Source organism: Molossus molossus, unplaced genomic scaffold (genome assembly GCF_014108415.1).
Source record: "Molossus molossus isolate mMolMol1 unplaced genomic scaffold, mMolMol1.p scaffold_m16_p_18, whole genome shotgun sequence".
NCBI classification, from domain to species: Eukaryota; Metazoa; Chordata; class Mammalia; order Chiroptera; family Molossidae; genus Molossus; species Molossus molossus.
The window spans coordinates 62,118,994-62,142,208 of NW_023425353.1; the positions used below are offsets into that span (position 1 = coordinate 62,118,994).

General features: G+C 48.9%; 2 protein-coding genes across 2 annotated transcripts; both read right to left on the reverse strand.

Annotated features, from left to right (window-relative positions):
• Positions 1-125: 125 nt before the first annotated feature.
• On the reverse strand, positions 126-3,613 carry PRSS50 (serine protease 50). The gene is made up of 4 exons (XM_036266311.1): positions 3,447-3,613; positions 2,250-2,533; positions 740-906; positions 126-356 (listed from the first exon to the last, which is right to left on the reverse strand). The coding sequence occupies exons 1-4, from the start codon at positions 3,536-3,538 to the stop codon at positions 126-128; spliced, it is 774 nt and encodes a 257-aa protein (XP_036122204.1). The 5' UTR covers positions 3,539-3,613.
• Positions 3,614-7,646: 4,033 nt separating this feature from the next.
• LOC118632974 (putative serine protease 46) lies at positions 7,647-20,341 on the reverse strand. Its single transcript, XM_036266313.1, has 5 exons — positions 20,260-20,341; positions 19,433-19,610; positions 19,073-19,332; positions 18,221-18,381; positions 7,647-7,928 (listed from the first exon to the last, which is right to left on the reverse strand). The coding sequence occupies exons 1-5, from the start codon at positions 20,339-20,341 to the stop codon at positions 7,647-7,649; spliced, it is 963 nt and encodes a 320-aa protein (XP_036122206.1).
• Between the last annotated feature and the right edge of the window lie 2,874 nt (positions 20,342-23,215).

Below are 23,215 nucleotides of genomic sequence, written 5' to 3' on the forward strand. Positions count from 1 at the left end.
CTGTTTAGTTGAGCACCTAGTATGTGCCCTGCCTGTGGGGTTAGGGGAGCAGCACTTGTATGTTCTGGACACAGAGGATGAGGGGGTCCTGGGGAGCGAGGGCGCCCCCAGGTATGGCCTGAGAGTCAGTGGGCAGCAAGGAGGCTGAGAGGCAGCGGCAGTGCCAGGAGCAGGGCCCTGGATGGGGCTGGCCGAGCCTGCCCGCTGATGCGTTCCCAGATCCAGTGCTGGTAGGAGGCGATGCTCAGGAAGATGGGCGGGGCCTCGCTCTGACCACAGCCCGGGCCCCAGCTCACCATTCCCACCAAGAACCAAGTGTCATCCACAGGGCAGGTCAGTGGCTCCCCACTTATCTCCTGCAGGAAGGAGGGGCAGGAGGACGAAAGGGTCAGGGAGGCCAGATGTGGCCTGAAGGAGACGTGACCCAGCCAGGGACAAGCAGGGTGCCCTCACACCAGGTCTCCCCCAGCCCCTGGTGCCACATGGCCGAGGTGCCCAGGAGACCTTCCACAGAGGGTGCATCTCCCTTCTCTCCGGTGCCAGTCCTCCATCCCCCCTCTTTACCACCCTCCAGTTCCCACCATCCCCACTCTCCCACCCAACCTCTCTTTCCTCCGTCCGTCTCCCCTTCCCCATCTTCCTGCTTGACCTCCTCCCTCTCCTCTCCCTCCACCCCTGCGCCCTCTCCCCAGTCCTGGCCAGCGCCTCGGAGGTCAGTGAGCCAGGGACAGGTGCTCACATAGCAGAACTGCTCCCTGTCGGTGTCTTCCGCACAGATCAACTGGGAATTGATGATCCGAATCACGGACGGGATTTTGGAGAACTTGTGGTAGAAGTCTTCACACTGCTCTTTGTTCAGGATGGTGACGTCCTTCTCCACAATGGTCCGGGACTGGGGCCACTTGCCTGTGGGACAGGGGCCCCACTCAGGCCCGGTGGCTTCACTGCTGCCCACCGCCACCAGCCTTGTCGCCAACCTCCCTTTGCTCCTCGCCGCCCCTCCAGCCTCTTCTGCCAGCCACACGGCAGCGCTGGGGGCCTCTGCGGGCTCAGCCCACCTGCCATTCCAGCTACTCTTCCAGCAGCGGGCGGCCCGCCATCTGGCCGCCGGACCTGGTCCTGCTTCCCGCAGAGTCCGACCCGCTGAATCCCTTCCTACCTCAGCACCTTGGCTTGTGCCCTTCCTTCTGTCCCGAATGCCCCCCAGAGCTTGCCCAAATGCTCCTCCATGGGTCCCAAGCACTTCTCACTCCCCCCACCCCCACCCCCGTCTCTGTCCCTAGCCTGAGCTCCCGGGGGACAGGAGACTTCCAACCACTCCCAGTCCCTCCCAGACAGTCCAGGCAGTGAAGACAGCCGTCCTCTCCCTCCCCTGGGCTGGAGCCCCTGTGAGCTGTGTTTTGTTTGTTTGTTTTTAATCCTCACCCGAGGATATTTTTCTATTTATCTGCAGATAGAGTGGGAGGGAGATAGAGAGAGAAAGGAAGAGAGAGAGAAACATCGATGTGAGAGAGACACATCTACTGGTTGCCTCGCGCACGATCCTGACCAGGGCCAGGGATGAACCGCAACCGAGGTACATGCCTTTGGCCAGAATGGAACCCGTGACTCATTGGTCCATGGGCCGACGCTCTCCTGCTGAGTCAACCCAGCCAGGGCTCCTGTGGGCTGTTTTTAGGCAAGTTGGCTCCGTGAGGCTAAGGGAAGGACACTCCTCTAGTGGGAAAGGATGGGGTCCCTGAAGGAAGGGGACATTCCTGGGCTCATAAGGAAATGGACACGTGGGTGGCAACACTCCTGCTCTTTGGGCCTTGCTCCTAAATTGGGGTGACATGAACTGAGGACCACTGGGGGACCCTGAGTGACTCCCAACCTCTGGGTGCAGACTACCCTTGGCCAGCCATGTGGGGTCCTCTGCGGAGCTTTTTATAGACACGGAGCCCAGCTCCTAACACCTTGGATGTTCTGCCTCGAGTCATGGATACCCCGGAACTGTCCCGCTTACATGCCTTGGGCTGGGCCTGAGTGTGCTTGGGCAATCTCTGCCCCTAAGGCCTAGACGGCCATGACCCACTCACTGCTGAAACCTTCAAGGCAAAGACGACCTTGGATATAAAAGCTTCACAAGAAGGTCGGGGCAGCAGGCTCCTGGGAACGATGGCTCAGAAACATCTGTCCATGGCAGACCCCAGCCTGCACCCAGGTCCTCTCCCATAACACCCACTCTGGTCAGGGAGCCTCTGACTCACCGTTAGCCCCAGGGAGCCCCCAGCCTGTCACGGTGCAGACCGATTGGTCCTTCACCTCGTAGTCCAGGCCAGGCAGGCAGATGGGCCAGATGTACTTGCTGTACTTGAGTCCCTTCTCAAGCTGGAGGAGGGCGATGTCGTTGGCCCGGCCGACCCAGGACCATAAACGATGGGGCCGGAACCGGCTGTTCACGATGACCTGGCGCACCAGGACGTCAGAGGTAGTCTGAGACGTCTGGTCAATCAAGGGGCTCCCCGCCCGTACAGAATAAGTAGCATCATGCCTAAAGGAACCAGGGAAGTCTGCCGTCAGCTCCAGGCGCTCCAGCCCGGCCTCCACCCATTATTGTGCTTTGAGAAAATCCAGGCAGGCCATCGACCTGCTACAAGGCCCCTGAGCCTACTCGGCACAATGGATGCGATCAGGCCCTGCACACACAGTGAGTTTATATCCTCACAACAACCATTCACTTTTGTGGAGGGGAAACCGAGGCTCAGAGAAACCCAGTGGCCAGCTCAAGGCTACACAGCTAGGAGGTGGTGGAGGTGGGATTGGACCCAGCTTTCTCTGTTTCCAAACTCTGGATTCTGTCCAGCATCCCAAGATGGGCCCCATGTAATCAACCCTGCCCTACCCTCTGGCCTCTGTGTTGACCCTTAGGCTTGGTCAGCCCTTGTGGCCAGCACAGATGTTCCCTCAGGCCACTCCTCTGGACCGGAACATGGGTGTGCCTTCTCTCGCCCCCACCCCGACTAGGCACCCCTGTGAGCATCTATTATTTTGTCTGTCTGCCCAGCAACCTGAGAGAAGTGATGTGTCCCTCTTTGCACTTCGTGCCCAGGCCGAGGCCTGGCTTCCAGGAGTGTCAAAGGCTATTGGCTGAATGAAGGAAGGAACGAGTGAAGCAAGGGGTGTGGAATGAAAGAATTAGGACCTTCTTTCTGTGGACAGGAGGAATGAAGCCTGGACAGTGGCTTCCACACCCCCATTTCCAATCTGTGGGAGACTGCACAGGACTGGGGGCTCCAGGGAGGGGAGCAAGCTCCTGCTCCCAGGAAAGAATCGGTAGAACTCAGCCCCCACCTGCTTGGAGCTGGGGTGAGGCTGGGCCGAGGACTGTGGGGTTCTGCCACGAATGGGCCAGCTGGTGGGAGGATTGGGCCCCTTTTCATCCGCCCACCCAGGCCCCGACTCACTGGATCAGGCAGTGGGCCACGGTCAGCACCCACTGGGAGGCAATGAGGGTGCCTGCGCAGATATGTGTGCCATTGGCCTGCACACTGACCATCCACGGCCACCTCCGGGCTATGGAAGCTGGGTCCCTGAGGGTCGGGTCCTGCTCCTGGGATGTGCCGCAGACTGAGGAGGAAGGACAGAGCATGATGAGGGAAGGGACCGTCCAGCCACATCCCATGGCACCGTCCCCTCCCTCCCCAATGCTTGATCTCCCGCCTCTCCAGTTTCTGGCCCAGACCCATCCAGCAACGGTCCTTTTCTACTGGTCATCATGTAATGATGCTGTCCCCTTGTAGACTGAAGTATCCTACCTCAGAATGGCCTCGGCACTCCCCACGTACCCCTCTCCCTGTCCCCACTGCTCAGGGCCTTTGTCCTGGCCAGACCCCTCACGAACTCGATCGTGTTTCCATCTGGTTCCCCACCTTCGGGCAAGGCAGACCCCCTCCCCACTCTGGGAAGCCCCTCCTGTGATTCAGTGAGAGAAAGACAGATGACCTAACAGGAAAATGGCCTTGTTGCTTGAACGGAGCTGGGGGGAGAGGGGGGAATCCCAGCAGCAGAAGCACAGAGCCCACCAGTCCTCAGGGAAGGGCGGACTTGCGTGGTTCCTTCCATCTGTGCCCCTGCGGGGCAAAACTAAATGCCCCTGAACCCAAATGTGGGTGAGGATTAGTGCCTTAGACCGCTGCTCTGCTGGAAGGGTGTCGGTGGGTGCAGACATTCTGGAGAAGATTTTAAACTGCGCACGCACACACCCAACATCACCGCAGCTGCACTGCGCGCCTGAGCCGGCGGGGCGTCTGGAAAGGTCAGTGCTGCGGGTTCCTGCCTGTAGGTGTGGGTGGCAGTGCAATTGTGTGAACCGAGTTCTAGGATACGAAATATTTCCCGAGTGGGTCTCAGTCAGTTACACATGCTTGAAAGCCACTGTTCATGACACGTGTGCATGCGTGCCCCAAGACACCCATGGGAGGGCTCCCCGAAAGCTTTGCGGGTATCCCCGAAGCCGGGGCTGGGAGCAGGGGCAGGAGCAGACCCCAGGCTCCTCCCACTTCCGGTGCCCTCCACCTCACCAGGGTGGGAGGCCTGGCCCATAACAGGTGATCAACAAACCCTTGTGGAAGGCAGGTTGGGCCCTTCTCACTCCTCCCTGCCCCGTCCTCCTCTGTCCTTTCTGTCCCCAGGGATCAGAGGTCGTGAAAACTCCGACACCCTCCGCTCCGTGGAGCCCACTGTACTCACTGGGAGGCAGGCCAGTGTTGACTTGAGAAACAGGGGCCTTCTTCGTCGTGAGCGTCTGCAGGGTCGGCTGGGTCGGCTGGGTCGGCTGGGTCGGCAGGGTCGGCTGGGTCGGTTGGGTCGTCAGGGTCTGCAGGGTCGGCTGGGTCGTCAGGGTCTGCAAGGTGGGCTGGGTCTGCAAGGTCGGCTGGGTCGTCAGGGTCTGCAAGGTCGGCTGGGTCGTCAGGGTCTGCAAGGTCGGCTGGGTCTGCAAGGTCGGCTGGGTCGTCAGGGTCTGCAAGGTCGGCTGGGCCGTCAGGGTCTGCAAGGTCGGCTGGGTCAAAGTCGGCAACGTGTTGGTGACGACCTGCCGAGGGAGGCGAGGCCCACCGGGGCAGGTAGCACTGGGGTCACAGGGGGCGCCAAGATCCGAGGGTGCAGCCGTGGACAGTGCCCCTGAGGCATCATCTGCACCCGAGAGACCTGTGGACGGATGCAGAGGGTCAGAGAGAGCCGCACGGCCCGGGGTGGGGGAGGGGCGGGGCGCGCTCACCTGCTGGCGGGAGCAGCAGCAGCAGGAGGCCAGCCCGGGCCAGGGCAGGGGCAGGTGTCTTGCCCCAGGGGTCCATGTATCCGGGGTAGCAGCAACTGAGCGGCAGAGCTCCTCTGGCGATGGCGCCCCCCAAGGCTGCCTGCGACGGCTTCTGGTGTGTGGTGGTGTGGGCGTCCCTGGTTCCAGCGCACGCGGCGCCCCCCAGCGGCCACCCGCAATGGTGCTCCTGGTGTCCTGCCCGCGAGGGCGCCCCCTAGTGACTGGCCTCCCCCGTACCTGCCGGACGGGTGCCTGGCCTGAGGGCACCCGCGAATTGCCCGGTTTCATCTGGTCTCGCTTCTGTCCCCTGGTTTCCTCACTCCGCTTGGCCACATAGTTTCCTGGAGCCTCTCAACTAACCTCGTCAGGTCCTGTACCTCCTGCCTCTACTGCCCCGGGCGGTCTCTGCTTTCTTTCCCCTGGTGAGATGGCCCAAGCCCTGGTGCTGACCCCCAGGATTTCCAGGTGGCGCCCCTTCCTCTCCAGCCTGGTAACTACAGTGGGCCTCTGCACCGGGTTGCTGAAATTAAGCAGATTGAAACGTGCTCAATAAAGATTTTAAAACATTGCAAAATTTTAAGCAGCGCCCTGCCCTCCCCAGTCAAAACTTCATTCAGCAAATGCCCTTCCCTTACGCATCCATCTACTTAGGAAGATGGCACCACCACTCACAAAGAATGGGGATGACCATCACGCGCTCCTGGGAGCAGAAGGCCACTATGCATGTTGCAGTTTGGGGAACTTTTTTTTTTATCCTGACCCAGGACATTTTTCCATTTTTGTTCAGATAGAGTAGGAGGGAGAGAGAGGAAGTGAGAGAGAGAGAGCGAGAGAGAGAAACATTGACGTGAAAGGGACACATCGAGTGGCTGCCTCCCACACAACCCTAAGGGGGGCCGGGGACAAACGGCAACCGAGGTACGTGCCCTTAGTGGGAACCCAACCCGAGAGTCTCTGGACTGCGGGCCAACGTTCCAACCACTGAGCCAAACCGGCCAGGGCAGTTTGGGGAACATTTTGATGGCTCTGTGACAAAGACGGATAATACATTTAAAAAGTAGTGTGGGGGCCCAGCTGGGTTGGCTCAGTGGTTGAATGTCGACCCATGGACCAAGAGGTTGCTGGTTGGATTCCCAGTCAGAGCACATGCCCAGTATGGAGCATGCAGGAAGTGGCCAATCGATATTCTCTCTCATCGATGTTTCTATCTCTGTCTCCCTCTCCCTTTATCTCTCTCTAAAAATAAATAAAGAAAAAAATTTAAAGAAAAAAGTAGTGTGGAAGCCCTGGCCAGTATCGCTCAGTGGTTAGAGCGTCTGCTTGCGGACCAATGAGTTGCAGGTTCGATTCTGGTCAAGGGCACATACCCTGGCCCTGGTTGGTGCCGTGTGGAAGGCAGCCACTCGATGTGTCCCTTTCACATCGATGTTTCTTTCTCTCTCCCTCTTCTTCTCTCTCCCATTCTATCTGAAAAAAGTGGGGGGGGGGGAAGGATTAAAAAAAAAAAAAGTAGTGTGGGGAAAAGTCTATGAGAAGCTTTGGTTCAAAGCTGTTGGAAAATTCTAGCCTAATAAAAGATAAGGTCAAAGTGAAATCGAACCAGGACATTGGAACTTTTGCTAGGGCCTGCTGCTTGGGAAAGGCACTGGGGCTGGCCATTCAGAACTCCTCCAGTCTCTGAGAAGACAGCACGTCAAACCCACTACCTTCCTGGGACCCACAGGGCAAGGGTAGCTGTCCGCTCTGAACCCACCAGGTCTGAGGGACCCCCCTCACTCCCTCCACACTCGGGCAGGGCCCTGTCCCCTCAGTCTGGCTAGCGTGGGCCAGCCAGTCCTTGCTCTCCAGAGTCTGGTGGCGATCGCTGAGGCAGCTCAGGAACTCAGGGTGCAGTCACCTCACACAGTTCACTCGAGCAGCCCTCTGCTTACCCTCCCCCACCCTCATCATCACCCACCACGCAGGAAGAGAAGAGAAACGTCAGATTCTGCAGACCCTCAGGGGGCATGTGGGCTTGAGAGAGGCCCACAGTCTCCGGAACCAGGTTAAGTGCAGGCCTGGTCTATGTGTTGGGAAGAGGCCAACGCTCACAGGAAGACCTGAGGGAAACTATTGGGCAAGAGACCCAGCGGAGGGTCCTAGAGACCCGGGGTGGGGCTGTCTCTGAAGGGCCCCGGCTAGACTCAAGAAGAAACAGGATGACATCAATGGCAAAAAGTACAAAAGTATCTTCATTGAAAAAGTGAAAAACCAGTGGCTCTGGGACCCTCCCCCGGCACTCTGCCCTCATCTCCTGCACCCCTCCAGTCTCCACTTCTGAGGGCCGGGAGGGGAGGCAGAGGCGGCCTCAGGGACCGGCCCCTGGAAAGGCTTCTCGCAGGAGCCACAGGGAGCCCAAGGGGACCAGCAGAATGTAGCCAGTGCGCAAGACCGGGTTCAGGAAGGCGGGGCTGGCCCTGCTGATGAACTGCTGGTCGGTGATCTGCCTCTTGATCCAGCTGCTGTAGTAGGAAGTGCTGGTGTAGATGTTGGGGAAATGGTGCTGTTTGCAGCTGAAGCTCCAGCTCTCCACCCCGACCTGCATCCAGGTCTTGTTCACTTGGCAGACCAAGGAGCTGCCCGAGTTAACCTGTGGTGAGGAGGGCGGAGCCATAAGGGAGGCGGCAGGAGGGTGTCACTGCCAGCTCCGGAGGACTTGTCCCTTCCTGCACCACAGTCTCAGCCTGAGCCGTGTTAGGCCTCTGCTGTCCCTGGCGATGTGGCCTGGCTATTAAATGCTCTTCTGCTCAGTGACACAGAAGCTCTGCACTGGGGCCCAAGCTTGGGGACAACGCTGGCCTCTCCCTTCACTCTCCCGCTAACTCTCTGACCATAACTCTCTGGTCCCCTCTTCTGCCCTCTGCTTAAATCCCGGTGGGCCTCCAAGGGGGTGCCCTTGACCTTTTTCTTTCTTGCAGTCCTGCTTGCAGAGTGAGCTATTTGAAATGCAAACCAACCCCTACCCTTTTTGTGCAAAGCATGTATAAGAAGAATGTTTACGACAGCATAGATCAATCAAAAGGTAACAGCTGTTATCTCCGCTGATGGTGGGTTTGTGATCTTTTAAAAACTTTCTTTATACTCTTCTCTTTCATTGAAAAGTTTTATAAATTAGAAACAGCAGTTCTCTCTCTATAGATACAGATATGAATGATACAGATTTTTGTAACATAATGCAAACAGATTTGCAGGACATAAACTAATGAATAGTACGTAAGACACTTAAGGAAAGAAATAATAAAACTATACCTAAAAGCATAAAAGAAGACCTACATGAATGAACAAATATACCACTGTTCTTAGCTGAGTCAACTTAAGACAATATAATAATATCAGTTCTCGGCATTTGGCTCCCTAGAATATGGAAGGCTTGCTACCCAAACCAGCCTTGCTGAAGAAAACTAAATACATGAGGTTTTGTTCTGTTTTTTAATTGTCATTTTAGATGCGCGAATGAGCTGGCAAGGAAATAAAGACTCCCCAGAGCCCAGAACCCGAGAGCGCTAAACCCAGTGCACTGTCCGCAAAGCCCGGAAGATGGCTTTTGGCCCCAGGCCATTTGCCAAGCCCAGTGACACTGAGCTTTGGTTTTCACAGCTTTGTTTGTGGGTACAGGAGACAAAAGGCAAAACCCCAAGCTGCCCAAGGAGGGGAGCCTAAGAAGAAACCTCCTGCAAAAGGCTATACCCCCCAAAACAAACCACACCTTCCAAGTGAGGATCAACTGGGAACTGGGTCCTGCGAACTCACAGTTTGAATTCAGATGGTCTGGGTGGTTCAGAAAACCAGAGCCATCAACAAATCATCAAACAACAAGTGTTGGCGAGGGTGTGGAGAAAAGGGGACTCTAGTGCATTGCTGGTGGGAATGCAGACTGGTGCAGCCACTATGGAAAACAATATGGTGTTACCTCAAAAAATTAAAAATTGAACTGCCATTTGACCCAGTGATCCCGCTTCTAGGAATATACCCTAAGAAGCCTGAAACACCAATCAGGAAGAATATATGTACCCCCATGTTCATAGCAGCACTATTTACAATAGCTAAGATCTGGAAACAGCCCAAATGTCCATCAGTAGAAGAATGGATAAAAAAAGCTGTGGTACATATACACAATAGAGTACTATGCAGTTGTAAGAAAGAAAAATCTCATATCCTTTGAGACGACATGGAGGGACCTGGAAAGTATTATCCTAAGCGAAACAAGCGAAACAGAGAAAGACAAGTATCGTATGATCTCACTTATCTGTGATAATGAACATAACAGTCTCAGGAATGGGGTAGTCCCAGAGACGTGGAAGTGGGGTACAGACTGACAATCCCCAGAAGGGAGTGGTGGGGGAGAGATAAACCACAGAACTTATATGCATGTGTGCATGAACAATGGACATGGACAACAAAGCTAGGGACAGGGTGGGGAGGGGGGAGGGGGAATTAGTGGAGGGGGGAGGAGAAACATCTGTAACAAAAATAAATTGATTAATTAAAAATTAATTAATTAATTAATTTAAAAAAAAACCGAGCCAAAGATGTTGTTTAAAGTGGTCCTGGGTTGGTCATATGCCCAGGTTTCTGGCAGACATAATTTCTGCCTGAAGGAAGCCACTTTTTGAGCCATGCTTGAGAGAATTCCCACAGAGAACACAAAGGAACAAGTCCTCACTCCTAAAACATCACTGGCACACAGGGCCACGAGGAACCACGAGCAGGTGCCAGCCAGCAGAAAACACCTAGAGCAGGATCAGAGCCTCCATGCATGAGATTCAGGAAGGATCCCTCCTCGGAAGCTTCGTCGGCTCGGTGGTGAAGGTTGGGTGTTGGTTGTTTTATTCTTGTTTCTCCAAGCATATTTTATAAATATTCTTTTGTCTCTAGTTTATAATGTCAGGTCTCCTTACATTAACCTCTAAAGTTCAAGCAAGTCCAAGTAAAGTGCCAGCAGGACTTTTTCCAGGACCTTGACAATCTGATTCTAAAGCGGATGCCGAAGGATTCATAGTCCACGAATATTGTGACAGGTTGGGGGTGGGGGGTGGAAAGCAAACTGGAGAGTCAGGCTGGGCAGATTTGACCTACCAGAGAGTTAGATCTATTTCAAAGCTATAGTTGTAGAAACTGTAGTCCTGGCATAGGAACAGAAAAACCAACGGTGCCACGGAGAGCCAACGTGCTGCCTGAACGCGAGGGGACTTGGCACGTGCTCCAGTGTCACGGCTGCGGGAAAGGTCTCGTGGGTGTTTTCGGAAGTGAGGCAGAGCAGTGAAGTTGGGTCCTACCATATCAAAGCTCCAGAGGAATTAAAACCCTAAAAGTGTGAAAAGTCAAAAAGATAATGCTAATTAAAAGCAGGTAGGGCCATGACCTTCTGGCTTGGGCTGAAGCATACGTTTTAAAATAAGACTCAAAACCCACCCACCTGAAGAGGGGAAATGTGTTAGACTCCATTACATCAAAATTAAGACTCTGTTCAGGGAAGGACACCAGAGCTCATCGAAGACAGATGATGAATTAAAGGGCATTTGCTCTGCCTACAACCAACTAGAGGTCAATACTTAGCATGTCTAAGGAAACCCTAAATATTAAGTAGAGAAAGATTTTCAAGAAAGATTGAAGGGTTTTGTGCCCAGATTACAGTTGCCAGCTCCTGAGACTTTGGTGAGGCGGGGACCCCAGAAGAAGGAGATGGGTAGGACTTGGTGAGGTTGAAATCAAACCAACTTTTAAACGGAGACTTATAATAGGACAGGGTATTTATTTAGTGACTGAAAATGATGGACTCTGCCCAAAATGATGTTTGGGAGAGAGAGGAAGATTTGACAGGGCACATGGGGGCAATGGCTTGAAAGAATAAAACCACTTAACGTGGATTCTCTAATGCACTGCAACATCTCAACCAACAAGCCCCAAGACAGGATGGGCAGTGCTGCACCATTTATGCCAATTAAAATACACAGGTGGCAGCGCTATGTATTTTTCAAGATACAGACATCTTTAAAGACATGTATTAAACAGACTCGAGTAGGAGCCTTTTTGCAGGGAGAAAAAATGGAAGATGAGGGGGGAAATCAAGCCAGTGATGATCAAGCCGTGAGAGTGGGCGGGGCCTTATTCAGGAGATACGGTCAGCTGAACTCTGGGAGCCCAGAAGGAAGAGACTCGAGAGACTGGGGACTGAGGGGAAGAGAGACTCTCTCATGTGGACATTCTCTCATCACAGTGAAATAACCAGAACCCAATACCAAAATATGAACCACCTCATCAAAAGAGGAAAAAATTAACTCTCAAAAATCTTCAAGTAAAAACAGAATTAAAATGTACAATTAGACTGTAAAAAGATGAGACCACGATAGATCGCAAAGCCCATAGGACATGGGCCTGAATTACACATAGAAGAGTCCCGGTCTAAATACTTTTAATATCAAGTGAGAGAATAAAAATAAATTATTTGTTATCATCATCAATTCTTTATCACTGCACAGTCAGCTGAAGATACTTGAAAGGCAATTCATAAAGACAAAAAGGGGATAACTCATGCATTAGAAAGCAGAAAAGTCCTAGGCTTCAGAAATAAAATCAATAGCTTGTTCTTAGAAAACAACAAAATAGCCCTGGCCGGTTTGGCTCAGTGGCTGGAGCATCGGCCCATGGACCAAAGAGCTGAGAATTCAATTTCCGTCAAGGGCAGGTACCTCGGCTGCTGTTCGATCCCTGGCCCTGGTCAGGGTCATGTGGGAGGCAGTTAATGATGTGTCTCTCTCACATCGATGTTTCTCTCTCTCTCTCCCTTCCTCCCTCCCTTCTCTCCCTTCCTGAAGATCAATGGAAAAATATCCTCCACTGAGAATTTAAAACAACAACAACAACAAAATAGATAAGCACCTTGTAGGTCTCACCAAGAAAAACAGCAAGAGAAGGGAAACGCACATATTTCATGGTGTTAGGGGAAAAGAGACCAGAACCACATCCAGGGAGAATATATTTTCTCAGAATCTGAAGGATGTTTATAACTTTCTATGTATAATTTAAATTCTGGATGATAGGAATCATTTCTAAGGTAATGCAAATCCTGGCAGTGCAGTAACCATGAGCAATTTAAAACATTGCCCAAGAACTACCCCTCGCAGGCAGACAGGCTTCTGTGATTTCACAGGCCACTTCTATCCGGAGTTCAAGGAGCAGATAATTTGTTATTTCAAATGTTCCAGAACATGGGACACTTGTGAATCACATGAAGCAGCCTTGAGTCTGTAACTGGACAAAGAGGGTGCCTTCCTCAACACACCTTAAACTGGAGCCTCGCTGGAGGGGAAACAAGACAACTACGTGGATTCTGAGCCACAGAACTGCTTGTTCCCAGGCCAGTACCTTTCCCGGGGCCGTGCTCCAACATTATCCTGTACCCGGCCCAGGACCAAGCGCAGAGTGTCTGTTGAGTGAATCAATAAATTAAACGTGTTCTAAAATACATAGATTATAAATCTGAATCAACAGAGGAATGAAACAAAAGTACACCGTGACCAGGGAGGGATGACCGGGCACGGAAGGTAGATGGATATGAGGAACGTGTTCTCGCAGTGACTCAGCACGCTGAGTTATGCAGAGTCATCTTAGCTGCAGAAAACTCACTTCACGAAGCAGGGCACTCCCTCCTGAAATAAAATGCCACCACAGGACAGGAAGGAATGGCTCTGTCCCGGACAGGTGACATGCCCAAATCGCACTGCGCTCCCTGATGGAGCATGAGAAGCCCTCCCGCGAAGGTCGGCAAAAGGACCAGCAGAGCTACAGTTCCAGGTTGTTTGGGGAAGAGGTACCCAAAATAATGAAAAAAATAAAATGAAAGTCATGAGAGAAAAAGAGACAAGATCATTACTAATTACAGCTCATAGGAGTATAAACCTGGAAAGCCCAAAAGAGTTAGCTCAGAACTCTTAGATCTAGCCCTGGCCTGTTTGGCTCAGCAGTTAGAGCGTGGGCCCTTGGACCAGGGTCACAGGCTCAATCCCGGGCCCAGTTATGCAGGAGGCAATCAATCGATGTGTCTCTCTCACACCGATGTTCATCTCTCTTTTCTCTCTCTCCCTCCCTCCCACTCTAAAAAAAAAAAGGCAATGGAAAGATGTCCTTGGGTGAAGATTTAAAAAAACCAAAAAACTCTTAGATCTAGTAAAAGAAAAACTGAATGCCCAGAAGCTGAACATCTGGGGAATAGACATGAAGAAAGTGAAAATGAAGGCAAGTCCATGCCCTGCTAAGGAGGAAGCTGTAGACATTAACTCTAGCTGTGAATTCAAGTTTAAATGTGTGTGTGAAAAGTATAAGCTGCCCAGAAGCAGAATGAAACTGAGAAATGACAACTTCTAAACCACAACGGAAAAGTGGAGTGGGGTGGGGGGAATCAAAGCAAATCGTAAAGTGGGGGGGCAAAAAGAATATTCTTCTTGGTAGATGGATTAAAGACAGTCTCTCTGATCTGTTGAAAAAAAAAAAATAGCATCCAGTTTTATACTGTTTATAAAAGATACACCTAAAATAAAATGGCACAGTGTCTCCTGGTAGATGAGAAATTGTTCTACAGTATAGTTCTGGACATTGCAATAGACAAAAGGAAAAAAGAAAGAAGAAACATACACAGAACAGAAGGAGGCTGTTTATCACTGCAGATTATATGTCTCTGGGCTAAAAAATTCAAGAGAATCAACTAGACCCAGGAATGTTGCTTATGGCGGAGTAAAAACACACAGAAATCAACCTGTAATACAAACAGAAAACACAGTGAAAGAAGACTACCGCTCACAAGAGAGAGAGAAAACCCCAAAGAACAAATGTCAGAGGCAGCATGCAGAACCGTATGGAGACAGGTATAAACTCCTCCTCTGGGAACATAAAGAAATAGAGCAAAATACAAAGAGCACTTTCCCTAAATGTGTTAGTGTCCACCCAAACTGCCACATGATTTTCTTTTTGACATTACACGAAGAGTTTTGTTCAATTAGAGTGAACACGGAAGAACAGCAAGGGAAATTGGCCACAGGAAGAATAATGAAGGAGGACTTGCCTCACCGCACACAGGGTGGGGCATAGTAGGTTCATAGTTGTTCGTATGGAAAATAATACAACAATTAATAAATAATAGTACAAAAACAAACTCTGTGGCCCTGGCTGGTGTGGCTCAGGCGGTTGGAGCGTTGTCCTGTGCACAGAAGGGTCTCAGGTTCGATTCCCGGTCGGGACACATGCGGGAGACAACCAATTGATGTTTCTCTCTCACATCAATGTTTTTTTCTCTCTTTCTAAAAAAAATAATAATAAAAATAAATAAATAAAAATTATAAAACAATAAAATTATATTCTTGGTGAGGATTAAAAAAAAGAAAAGAATAAACTCTGTGTCTCGCGTACTCACATCCATTGTACAAAAAGGATTACAAAAGCTACAACAATTTTAAAGGAGTGGCAAAGGGACGAGACTACAACAGGCAGAAAAAGACCAAAATAAGAAAAAAATGTAGACTACGATAAAGAGAGCATTTCTAATTCATTGCCAAAAAAATGTCAATAAAATGTTTTTACATAATTGACTACATTTGGAGAAAAACATTTGGACAATAATAAAACTGATTTCCTCTCTCAACTTTCTAGATGAATAAAAATTTAAATAATTAAAGAAAAGAATTAAGAACATGTATAAGTAAATAATTTTATAACCTTAGGATGGGAAAGGTATTTATTTTTAAGCACAGTACAAAGATTATAATCATCAAGGGAAATAATAATAAACATGAACATAGCAAAATTTTAAATAGCTCTAGGGAAAAAAATATCCCAAAAAAAGGCAAATAATGGACAAATTGGGTAAAATATTGTAAAGTACTTTATTTTTTATTTATTTATTTGTCTATTTATTTTTATCCTCACCCAAGGACATTTTTCGATATTTTGTTCAGATAGAGTGGGAGGGAGAGAGAGAGAGAAAGACACATCAACATGAAATGGACACATCGAGTGGTTGCCACCTGCACGACCCAACCAGGGCCGGGGACAAACTGCAACTGAGGTACATGCCCTTAGCGGGAACCGAACCTGGGTCTCTCTGGACCACAGGCCAATGCTCTACCTGCTGAGCCAAACCGGCCAGGGCTGTAAAGTACTTTATAAAGGGCTAAAACTTCTGGTTCCCAAAGTCTTTTGGCAACTTTTTATTTTGAAATAATTTGAGACTTTCAGAAAAGTTGTAATTAGAATTTTTTAAAAAAAAATCTTCACCCGAGGATATTTTTCCATTGATTTTTAGATAGAGTGAAAGGGAGAGAGAGAGAGAAACATTGATGTGAGAGAGACATCGATAGGTTGCTTCCTGCACGACCCCCACCAGGTTCAGAGATCAAACCTGCAACCCAGGCACATGCTCTTGACTGGGAATCAAACCTGCAACCCTTTATTAAGTTTCCCGTAATAAAACTCCTGAGAAATTTCCACTCTAAGTTGTTTAGTTTGTATCCCTAACACTTCTTTCTATATATATAAAAACCCTAAATAATGGTTCATAATATATGTGTACATATACATGTATATGGATATACACATAAATACAAATGGAGAGAGACTATAAAACAAATATGGTAAAATATTAACAATTAGTGAATCTCTGTAAAAATATTATACTTGTGTCCTGGCCAGTCTGGCTCAGCGGTTAGAATGTCGGCCTGCGGTCCAGAGAGACCCGGGTTCGGTTCCCGCTAATGGCACATACCTCAGTTGCAGTTTGTCCCTGGCCCTGGTTGGTCGTGCGGGTGGCAGCCACTCAATGTGTCCCTTTCACATCGATGTTTCTCTCTCTCTCTCTGTTCCTGTTTCTCCTTCCCACTCTACCTGAACAAAAAATGGAAAAATGTCCTCGGGTGAGGATAAAAAATAAAAAGAAAGAAAGAAAATATATGTATTTTCTTCTAACTCACAAAACATAATATTCTAAAGTAAGGTAGTGATAATGGAACCACAATGGTACAAACATTTAAGAGATGAATCCAAAATTTAACTGAAAGATGATTTCATGGCTTTAAATACATCAAACACAAAACTAGAAAGAGCAAATCTTTTTTGCTCAAAAAGACAGAAAAAGAAAACCAAATAAAGCCCAAGGAAAGCAAAAGAAAGAATCAATAGGAATAGAAAATAATGAAATAAGCATTTAAAAAATTAACTACATACCAGGGCACCAAACAAGTCTCAATATATTCCATATAACTGGTATCACTGTAGAACTAATTCTGTGACTACAGAGAAACTGAATTGGAAATCAATTACAAAAGCAAACAAGCAAACATGCATTTGGAAATGTAAAAAAAAACAAAAACTTCTAAATAAGTCATGGGTCAAAATAAAATTAAAATGGGAATTATATATGATATTTAGAACTGGATGACAATAAAAATGCTATATACCAAAATATTTAGAAGTAACCTAAAGCAGTATTCAGAGGAAAATTTGTAGCCTCAAATACTTATATTAGGAAATAAAAAAGACCAAAAACAAGTTTTCTAGGTATCCAACTCATGAAATTAACCTATGTGTATATAAACATTTGGTTTATACAAGAAGTGATGGCAGTACAGAAAATGTTTTGGGGCTTTTTATTTTATTTTTTTTCAATGAATGACTTTGGGACAACTGGTAGTCCATATGGGGAGATAAATAAAAACAGACCCCTCTCTTATACCAGCACAAAATAAATGCTTGTGAATTCAAGACCCAAATGTGCAAACCAAAATTTCCACTTTTAGGCAAAAAACACAAGAAAATATCTTTATGACCTTAAGAAAAGGGAGGATTTCTTAAATAAGACAAAAAGCATAAGCCAGAAAGGAAAACATGAATATATGTTTGACGAACATAAAATCTAAATTGCTGTTCAGCAAAGGACAAGATAAACATAATGAAAAGATAAATCAAAAACTGGGAGAAGGTATTTGCAATATACCCAATGAACATAGAATCAGTATCCAAAAATATAAAAATATAATAGAAAAAAGGCAAACAATAGAAAAATTTGCAAAATATCTGAATACGTGATTCATAGAAGAATCACCACAAATGGTGAAACATGAAAAGATGTGCAACTGTACCAGTAATTGGGGCCATGCACAGTGCAGCCACAATAGGACACTATTTCTCATCCATCAGAATGAAAAACACATCACTGTCTGACAACACCAAAAGTTGGAAAGGATATGGAACAATGGAATTCTCAAACACTTCTGTGAGAGTACAGATTAACACAATCACTTTGGAGAACATTTTGGCAATGACTACTCTAGGTGAAGGTTTACTCAGCCTCTGACCCACCAGGTCTTTGCAGGATGCAGCCTGTAGAGAAATTCTGAAACACGTCAATAGGGAAATGTGTGTAAGAATATTCAGAGAAGCAGAGTTTGTGATACCAACAAAAAAAAAAGGAAATTACTTCAATGTAGTAGAATGGATAAACTGTGGCATATTCACCCAAGTGAATATTGTAGATAGAACTGATTAATGAATTAGAGCTGCATGTATCACTATGGCTAAATCTCAAAAACAATGTTGAACAGAAGATGCAAGAGGCAGAAGCATGTTTACAGAATGAAGCCATTTATGCAAAATGGTTCTGCCAGCACCTGGCTCGGATCCAGGCACATGACTATGTTCAGACAGGCTCAAATGACCTGGGAGCTATTGCCACCACAACCATCATTGTGGAGAGGGGCAGTATTTTCACCCTGGTTTTACAGACTGGGAAGCTGAAGTCCTGGGAAGGGAGACTTCAATAAGTCTCCCAGTGCCATGTGAAAAGGAAGGCATGGCCCCTAACAGCCCCCTCCCGGACCCAGGCTACACACTCCGCACCTTACAAGAGTCTACACCCAGTTCTGAGTGGGCACACAGCAAGTCTTTCCCGAGGAGCTTCTTCAGGCCCTTCAAGAAGAGGAACCCATATTGCTGATCGCAGACCTCGTTTTTTATTATCTTGACAGCCACCTCCTGAAGACTGTAGATCTTTGGAGTCGCTAGAGAGAGAGAGAGAGATCCTGCCTCAGCATCCCTTCAACAACTTGGCACAATTTTTATCTTAGGGTTATCCACATTCCCTGATGTGGGGGGTAGGGCCATTTCCTGGGGTGATGATTTATAAAGGTCCATAGCCTGACTTTCAAAAAAGCCCAAGCTCATTAAAAAGACTAAGTAAAAGTCTCCCAAGCGGTTGAGAGTGACACCCAAGCACTGAATGAAGACAAGAAAAGATTACCCCAATAATTCAGGGTGCATGAGGGTGAAGGGCTGAGCACTGCTCTGTGGCTATCTGGCAAGGTGGCAAGACCCTAGAACCCTACCCCCTGGGAGGCAGGACCCCACAAAGGACCCCAGAGCGACGCCAACAGGGGCAGACCTCCAGAAAGTACCAGTGTCTTGAGGTGACAGGGAAGCTCTTTAAAGATCAAGAGTTAATTTCCTACCATGCTGCAAAGTGATGGCTCGACACTGGGTTTAACTTTGGGAACCGAGGTCCATGCTGGCCACGTGTGTCTTCCACACTAGAGCACTGCGTGTATCGACAGAGGTCAGGAGAGTGCGGCACGGGCAGGTGCTCAGGAAGTGTTTGCTGACCAGATCAATGCATGGATGAAGGAGTGAATGAGCCCATGGCGAAGTTGTGTTCTGAAGAGGCGAGTGTTTTGGATACTGCCTGTCACCACTCACCTTTCACATTTGGTTGTCCCCACACGATCGCCCAGCACGTGTTTCCAACAGATGGTGTGAGTTTGGCATTAGGTAGGCAGACAGGCTGGACGAAGCTGGACCAGGAGATGGGGTCCTTGAGCTTCAGGAGGGCAATGTCATCGGACAAGAGGTTCCTGAAATTCTCATGAATCACAACCTGACTGAGCGGGAGCTGAATGCCCTTTTCTGAGAGGTGTTGGATTCCCGTCATCACAGAGTACTGGGCGGGGTCCAGGGACCTGCAGGGCCATGAGGAGGTGGGTCACCAGCAGTAAGACGGCTCCTCCCAGAACCCAAAGTTCACCGGGGCCCCTGGGACCAGGGGCCGCCCTGACTGACCTCTCTAAGCAGTGCGCAGCCGTGAGGACCCACTGGCGGTGGATGAGAGAGCCACTGCAGATGTACATGCCCAGGTACAGGAGGTTCACCTGCCATGGCCACTTGCCCATTTCCACCATCTTCCCCTTCACCACCTTGCAGGACACGTTGGTCTGACCACATCCCCAGAACCAGGGCTCTGAGGGAGAAGATAGAGAACAGGCCATGCAGCCCCGTGCGGCAAAGGAGCCCCCAAGCCTGTGCACAGCGACCGTGGAGGAGAGGGAGCCGCCTCGCAGCCTCGCAAGCGGCCACTGCCACGCACACATGGGCAGCTGGCCGGTGACCCGAGCCAGGGCTGCCCCACGAGAACACATGTGGTCTGTTTGGATGGGTGCCCAGAGACTTCTGTCACGTGGGACACCAAACTTTTCATCCCTAAAGGGTCCACTGAAAATTGGTATTGGGTCCTGGCTCCACAGGTAACTTAAGTTCTCTGCGCATTGGTTTCCAACTGTGAGATGGGGACACTGGTCAAGCCACCTGCCAGAGTGTTGTGATGCCAGTATCCAAGACTGCCTTGTGCGGGGTGGACAGTCACTCACACACCACACCGTGCTCACGAGCCCTGGTTCTAGGGCAGGCCACCCACACAAGCTCATCTGTTCCATGATGTGGGCTTGTCTCTCAACTTTAATGGGGCTCTTCCCTGGTGTTCACGTCACCCTGCAAACTGGAACAGCCTCAACACTGACTGGGTCCCCAGGGATGGCACACGTCAGGCATGAGGACACAGACACCCAGGCAAACAGTCTCCCCCTGCCTGTCCCACGTCCCCAAAGCCCTACCTTCCACATAGAGTGGATTCCCAAGTCTGGCAAAAGAATATGGAGATGTGTGGCCCTGAAGACCTCCTGGCACACACTCCATGACAAGCTAGTGCCCGAGGTCACTGGTCCTCACCGTGGAATTGTCAGGGCGGGGGTTGGGGCATCTCCGATGTGCAAGAATTCTAGAACTCATGGTTGGCTTATTCCGGGTAGCAGGTGTGGGCCCCAGGGCTGCGGCCTCACCCAGCTGGGGCAGGGTGCCAGCAGAAAAGAAGGCAATGTGGTCACGGTGAGGCCCCACCAGGGCACAAGGCGACACTGCGGACAGGCGCCTGTCTAGAATGGTGCTCCTCGGGCCCCTGAGCCTGTGACAGCACCTGGTGTCCGGCCCATGACAGTGCCTCCTGGGCTCAGCCTGGACCTTGAAGGTATCCCTATGGGCCCAATCCCGAGCCTGTGACAGCAGCAGGTATCTGGCTTGTGACAGTTCCTGGTGCCTGGCCTGTGAGGCACCCTAAGGCCCAGTCCAAGCTCCTTTATGACGCCCTTCTGCTGGCCCCTGGAAGTATGGAAACTGAGGCACGGAGAAGGGGATGGCTAGTTCCTGTTGTGGGTGACTGAGCTGGAACTAGAGTTTTCCTTTTTCCCACAGGTTTTGCATTTTCAGGAGATCAGCTCGGGGTAGAGGCAGGCCAGGTGTTCTGAGCCTCCTGAGAGGAAGCAGCTGGCAGGCCTAGGTCTTGATGAATCCGCCGAACAAATGACACCTTGGGGCCCCTCCCCACCGCTCGACTGAGGCCCCTCCCAAGGATCCCATGCCCTGCGCACCGCCCCCGAGGACAGCTGACTCCTGCTCCACCCCGTTGCCAGGGTTGTCGAGTTCGTGGGGTAACGAGGTTGTTCACACACTCCGGGGGGAGGTGGACGGGGCCACCACCACGCAGAACTTCAGAATCATTTAGGAGAGAGAAAAGGTGCTTACCCACAGCCTGCTGCTCCGCTCCCAGCTGTGCGCCCAGAGACTGGCCGGCATGACCCGCAGGACAGACCGCGGCGCTGCTGAGCAGACCCCAAGCGAAGCGACTCGGCTGCCATCAAGGACAGGGCAGAGGCGTAGAGTCCTCAACAGCCACGACCATGGACATGCAGTGACACGGGGAATCTCATAAACATGTTTTGCAGTGAAAGAAGCCAGACACAAAAAGGCACATATTGTATGAAACTCAAAAACAGGCAAAACAAACTATTTTTAGGGATACATGATGGAGAATCAAGGAAATGATTATGCCTACAATCAAATTTCCTCTGGGAGGAAGTAGGGAAGTGGGGAGGAAGGGGAAGAGAGAGAGAGAGAAATACTTTGGATGTAACAATTAATAAAACAAAACAATTGAGTAAAGACGCATATCCATTACCACCACCAAAGTGAATACAAAAGAACTCTAAAAGTCAGTATCTTACATTGGGTAGGAAAAATCGACTCACATACTACTTGTTAAAGATCCCTGCCTGGCTGGTGTGCTCAGTGGACTGAGTGTCGTCCATGGACTGAGAGGTCCCCATTTGATTCCCGGCCGGGGCACATGCCCAGGTTGCAGGCTCGATCCCCTGTAGGGGCTGTGCAGGAGGCAGCTGATTTGACATTTTCTCTCTCACACCGATGTTTCTCTCTCTCTCTCTCTCTCTCTCTCTCTCTCTCTCTCTCTCCCCCTTCCTCTCTCTCTCAAAAAATCAATAAAAACATATTTTTAAAGACCCACCTAAAACAAAGTGACATGAAGCAGATGAAAGTAAGTATATGCAAGCAAAAATAGAAATGGCAATGTTAATCTCTAAAAATGTGATTCAGGACAAAAGCTTTAACCAAAAAAAGAAAGTTATTTTATGTTGGAAAAAGATAAAAGTTACTATGACTATATAACATCATGAAGTTCTTTTCATCAATAACATGACATCAAACATATAAAGCAGAATTAACCAGCAGTACATGAGAAACTGAAAAACCTCCCTTGCAATGGGAGAGTCTTCAACTCTGTGTCTTTGGGGAATGAAATATCTATAAAAACCAACCGCACACTCGAATACTAAGGAAACCACAATAACTTCCCTCAAAGTTGAACTAGCTTGGCCCACATTTTTTACCATGATGCAATGAAGCAAGGATTTAGTAACAAAAGAGTAACCAAATTATTTGAAAATTTTTAAATAAGCTTTCTTAACTTATTTGAGGAAATAAAAACTCAAATTCTATTTAGAAAATACTAATAGTTAGAGTAATGAATTTTTAAAGTATTGGGTGTGCTCAAAGCAAATCCATAACCTTGGGTAAATGTTCAAATCAAGAAACTATAAAAGGTACAAAATAAACCCAAGGAAACTCTATAGGAAAAAATGTACAAAATGTAAAATTATACCTTAAATGAATAGAACATCAGAATTAGAAATGAACTCTATGATATGAGCCAGATAATTGAAAAAACAAATATTAAATAGGACAAAAGCATATTTTATATTGTTAGGGTATATACCCCACCAAGATGGTATAATAGGCATGAACCTTGCACTCTTAACAACACATAAAGCAAGAATGGTTATAAGAAGAAATAGACAAAGTCTTAATTCCTGGCGTAAACCTCTCAGAAATCAGCAGATTATATAGACCTAAAATATAGAAATGTTGAGAGGATTTGAATAACACAATCAAGATGCCTGATCCAACCAGTTTATAGCTAGAACTTTGTTTCAAAACATACACCACTTTCGTTTCAAACACACATGAAACAGTCACTAAAAGTGACCGACTACTAGACACAAATAAAACCTCAATCAATTCCAAAATGCAGAAATAATTATGTCCATATTGTGACATAATTTTAAAATGTATCTTTATTGTTGAAAATATTACAGATGTCTCTCCTTTTTTTCTCCCATTGACCCCCTCCTCCCTGCTTCCCACCCTCCCGCATTCATCACA

Coding starts and splice junctions, on each gene's coding strand:
- PRSS50 (XM_036266311.1), bottom strand. CDS start 3,538: ATGGTCAGTGTGCAGGCCAATGGCACACATATCTGCGCAGGCACCCTC. Junction 2,534..3,446: donor GTGGCCCACTGCCTGATCCA/GTGAGTCGGGGC, acceptor TGGTTCCTTTAG/GCATGATGCTACTTATTCTG. Junction 907..2,249: donor GGGGCTCCCTGGGGCTAACG/GTGAGTCAGAGG, acceptor CCTGTCCCACAG/GCAAGTGGCCCCAGTCCCGG.
- LOC118632974 (XM_036266313.1), bottom strand. CDS start 20,341: ATGGAGTGTGTGCCAGGAGGTCTTCAGGGCCACACATCTCCATATTCT. Junction 19,611..20,259: donor GAATCCACTCTATGTGGAAG/GTAGGGCTTTGG, acceptor CTTCTCCCTCAG/AGCCCTGGTTCTGGGGATGT. Junction 18,382..19,072: donor GGGACAACCAAATGTGAAAG/GTGAGTGGTGAC, acceptor CTCTCTCTCTAG/CGACTCCAAAGATCTACAGT.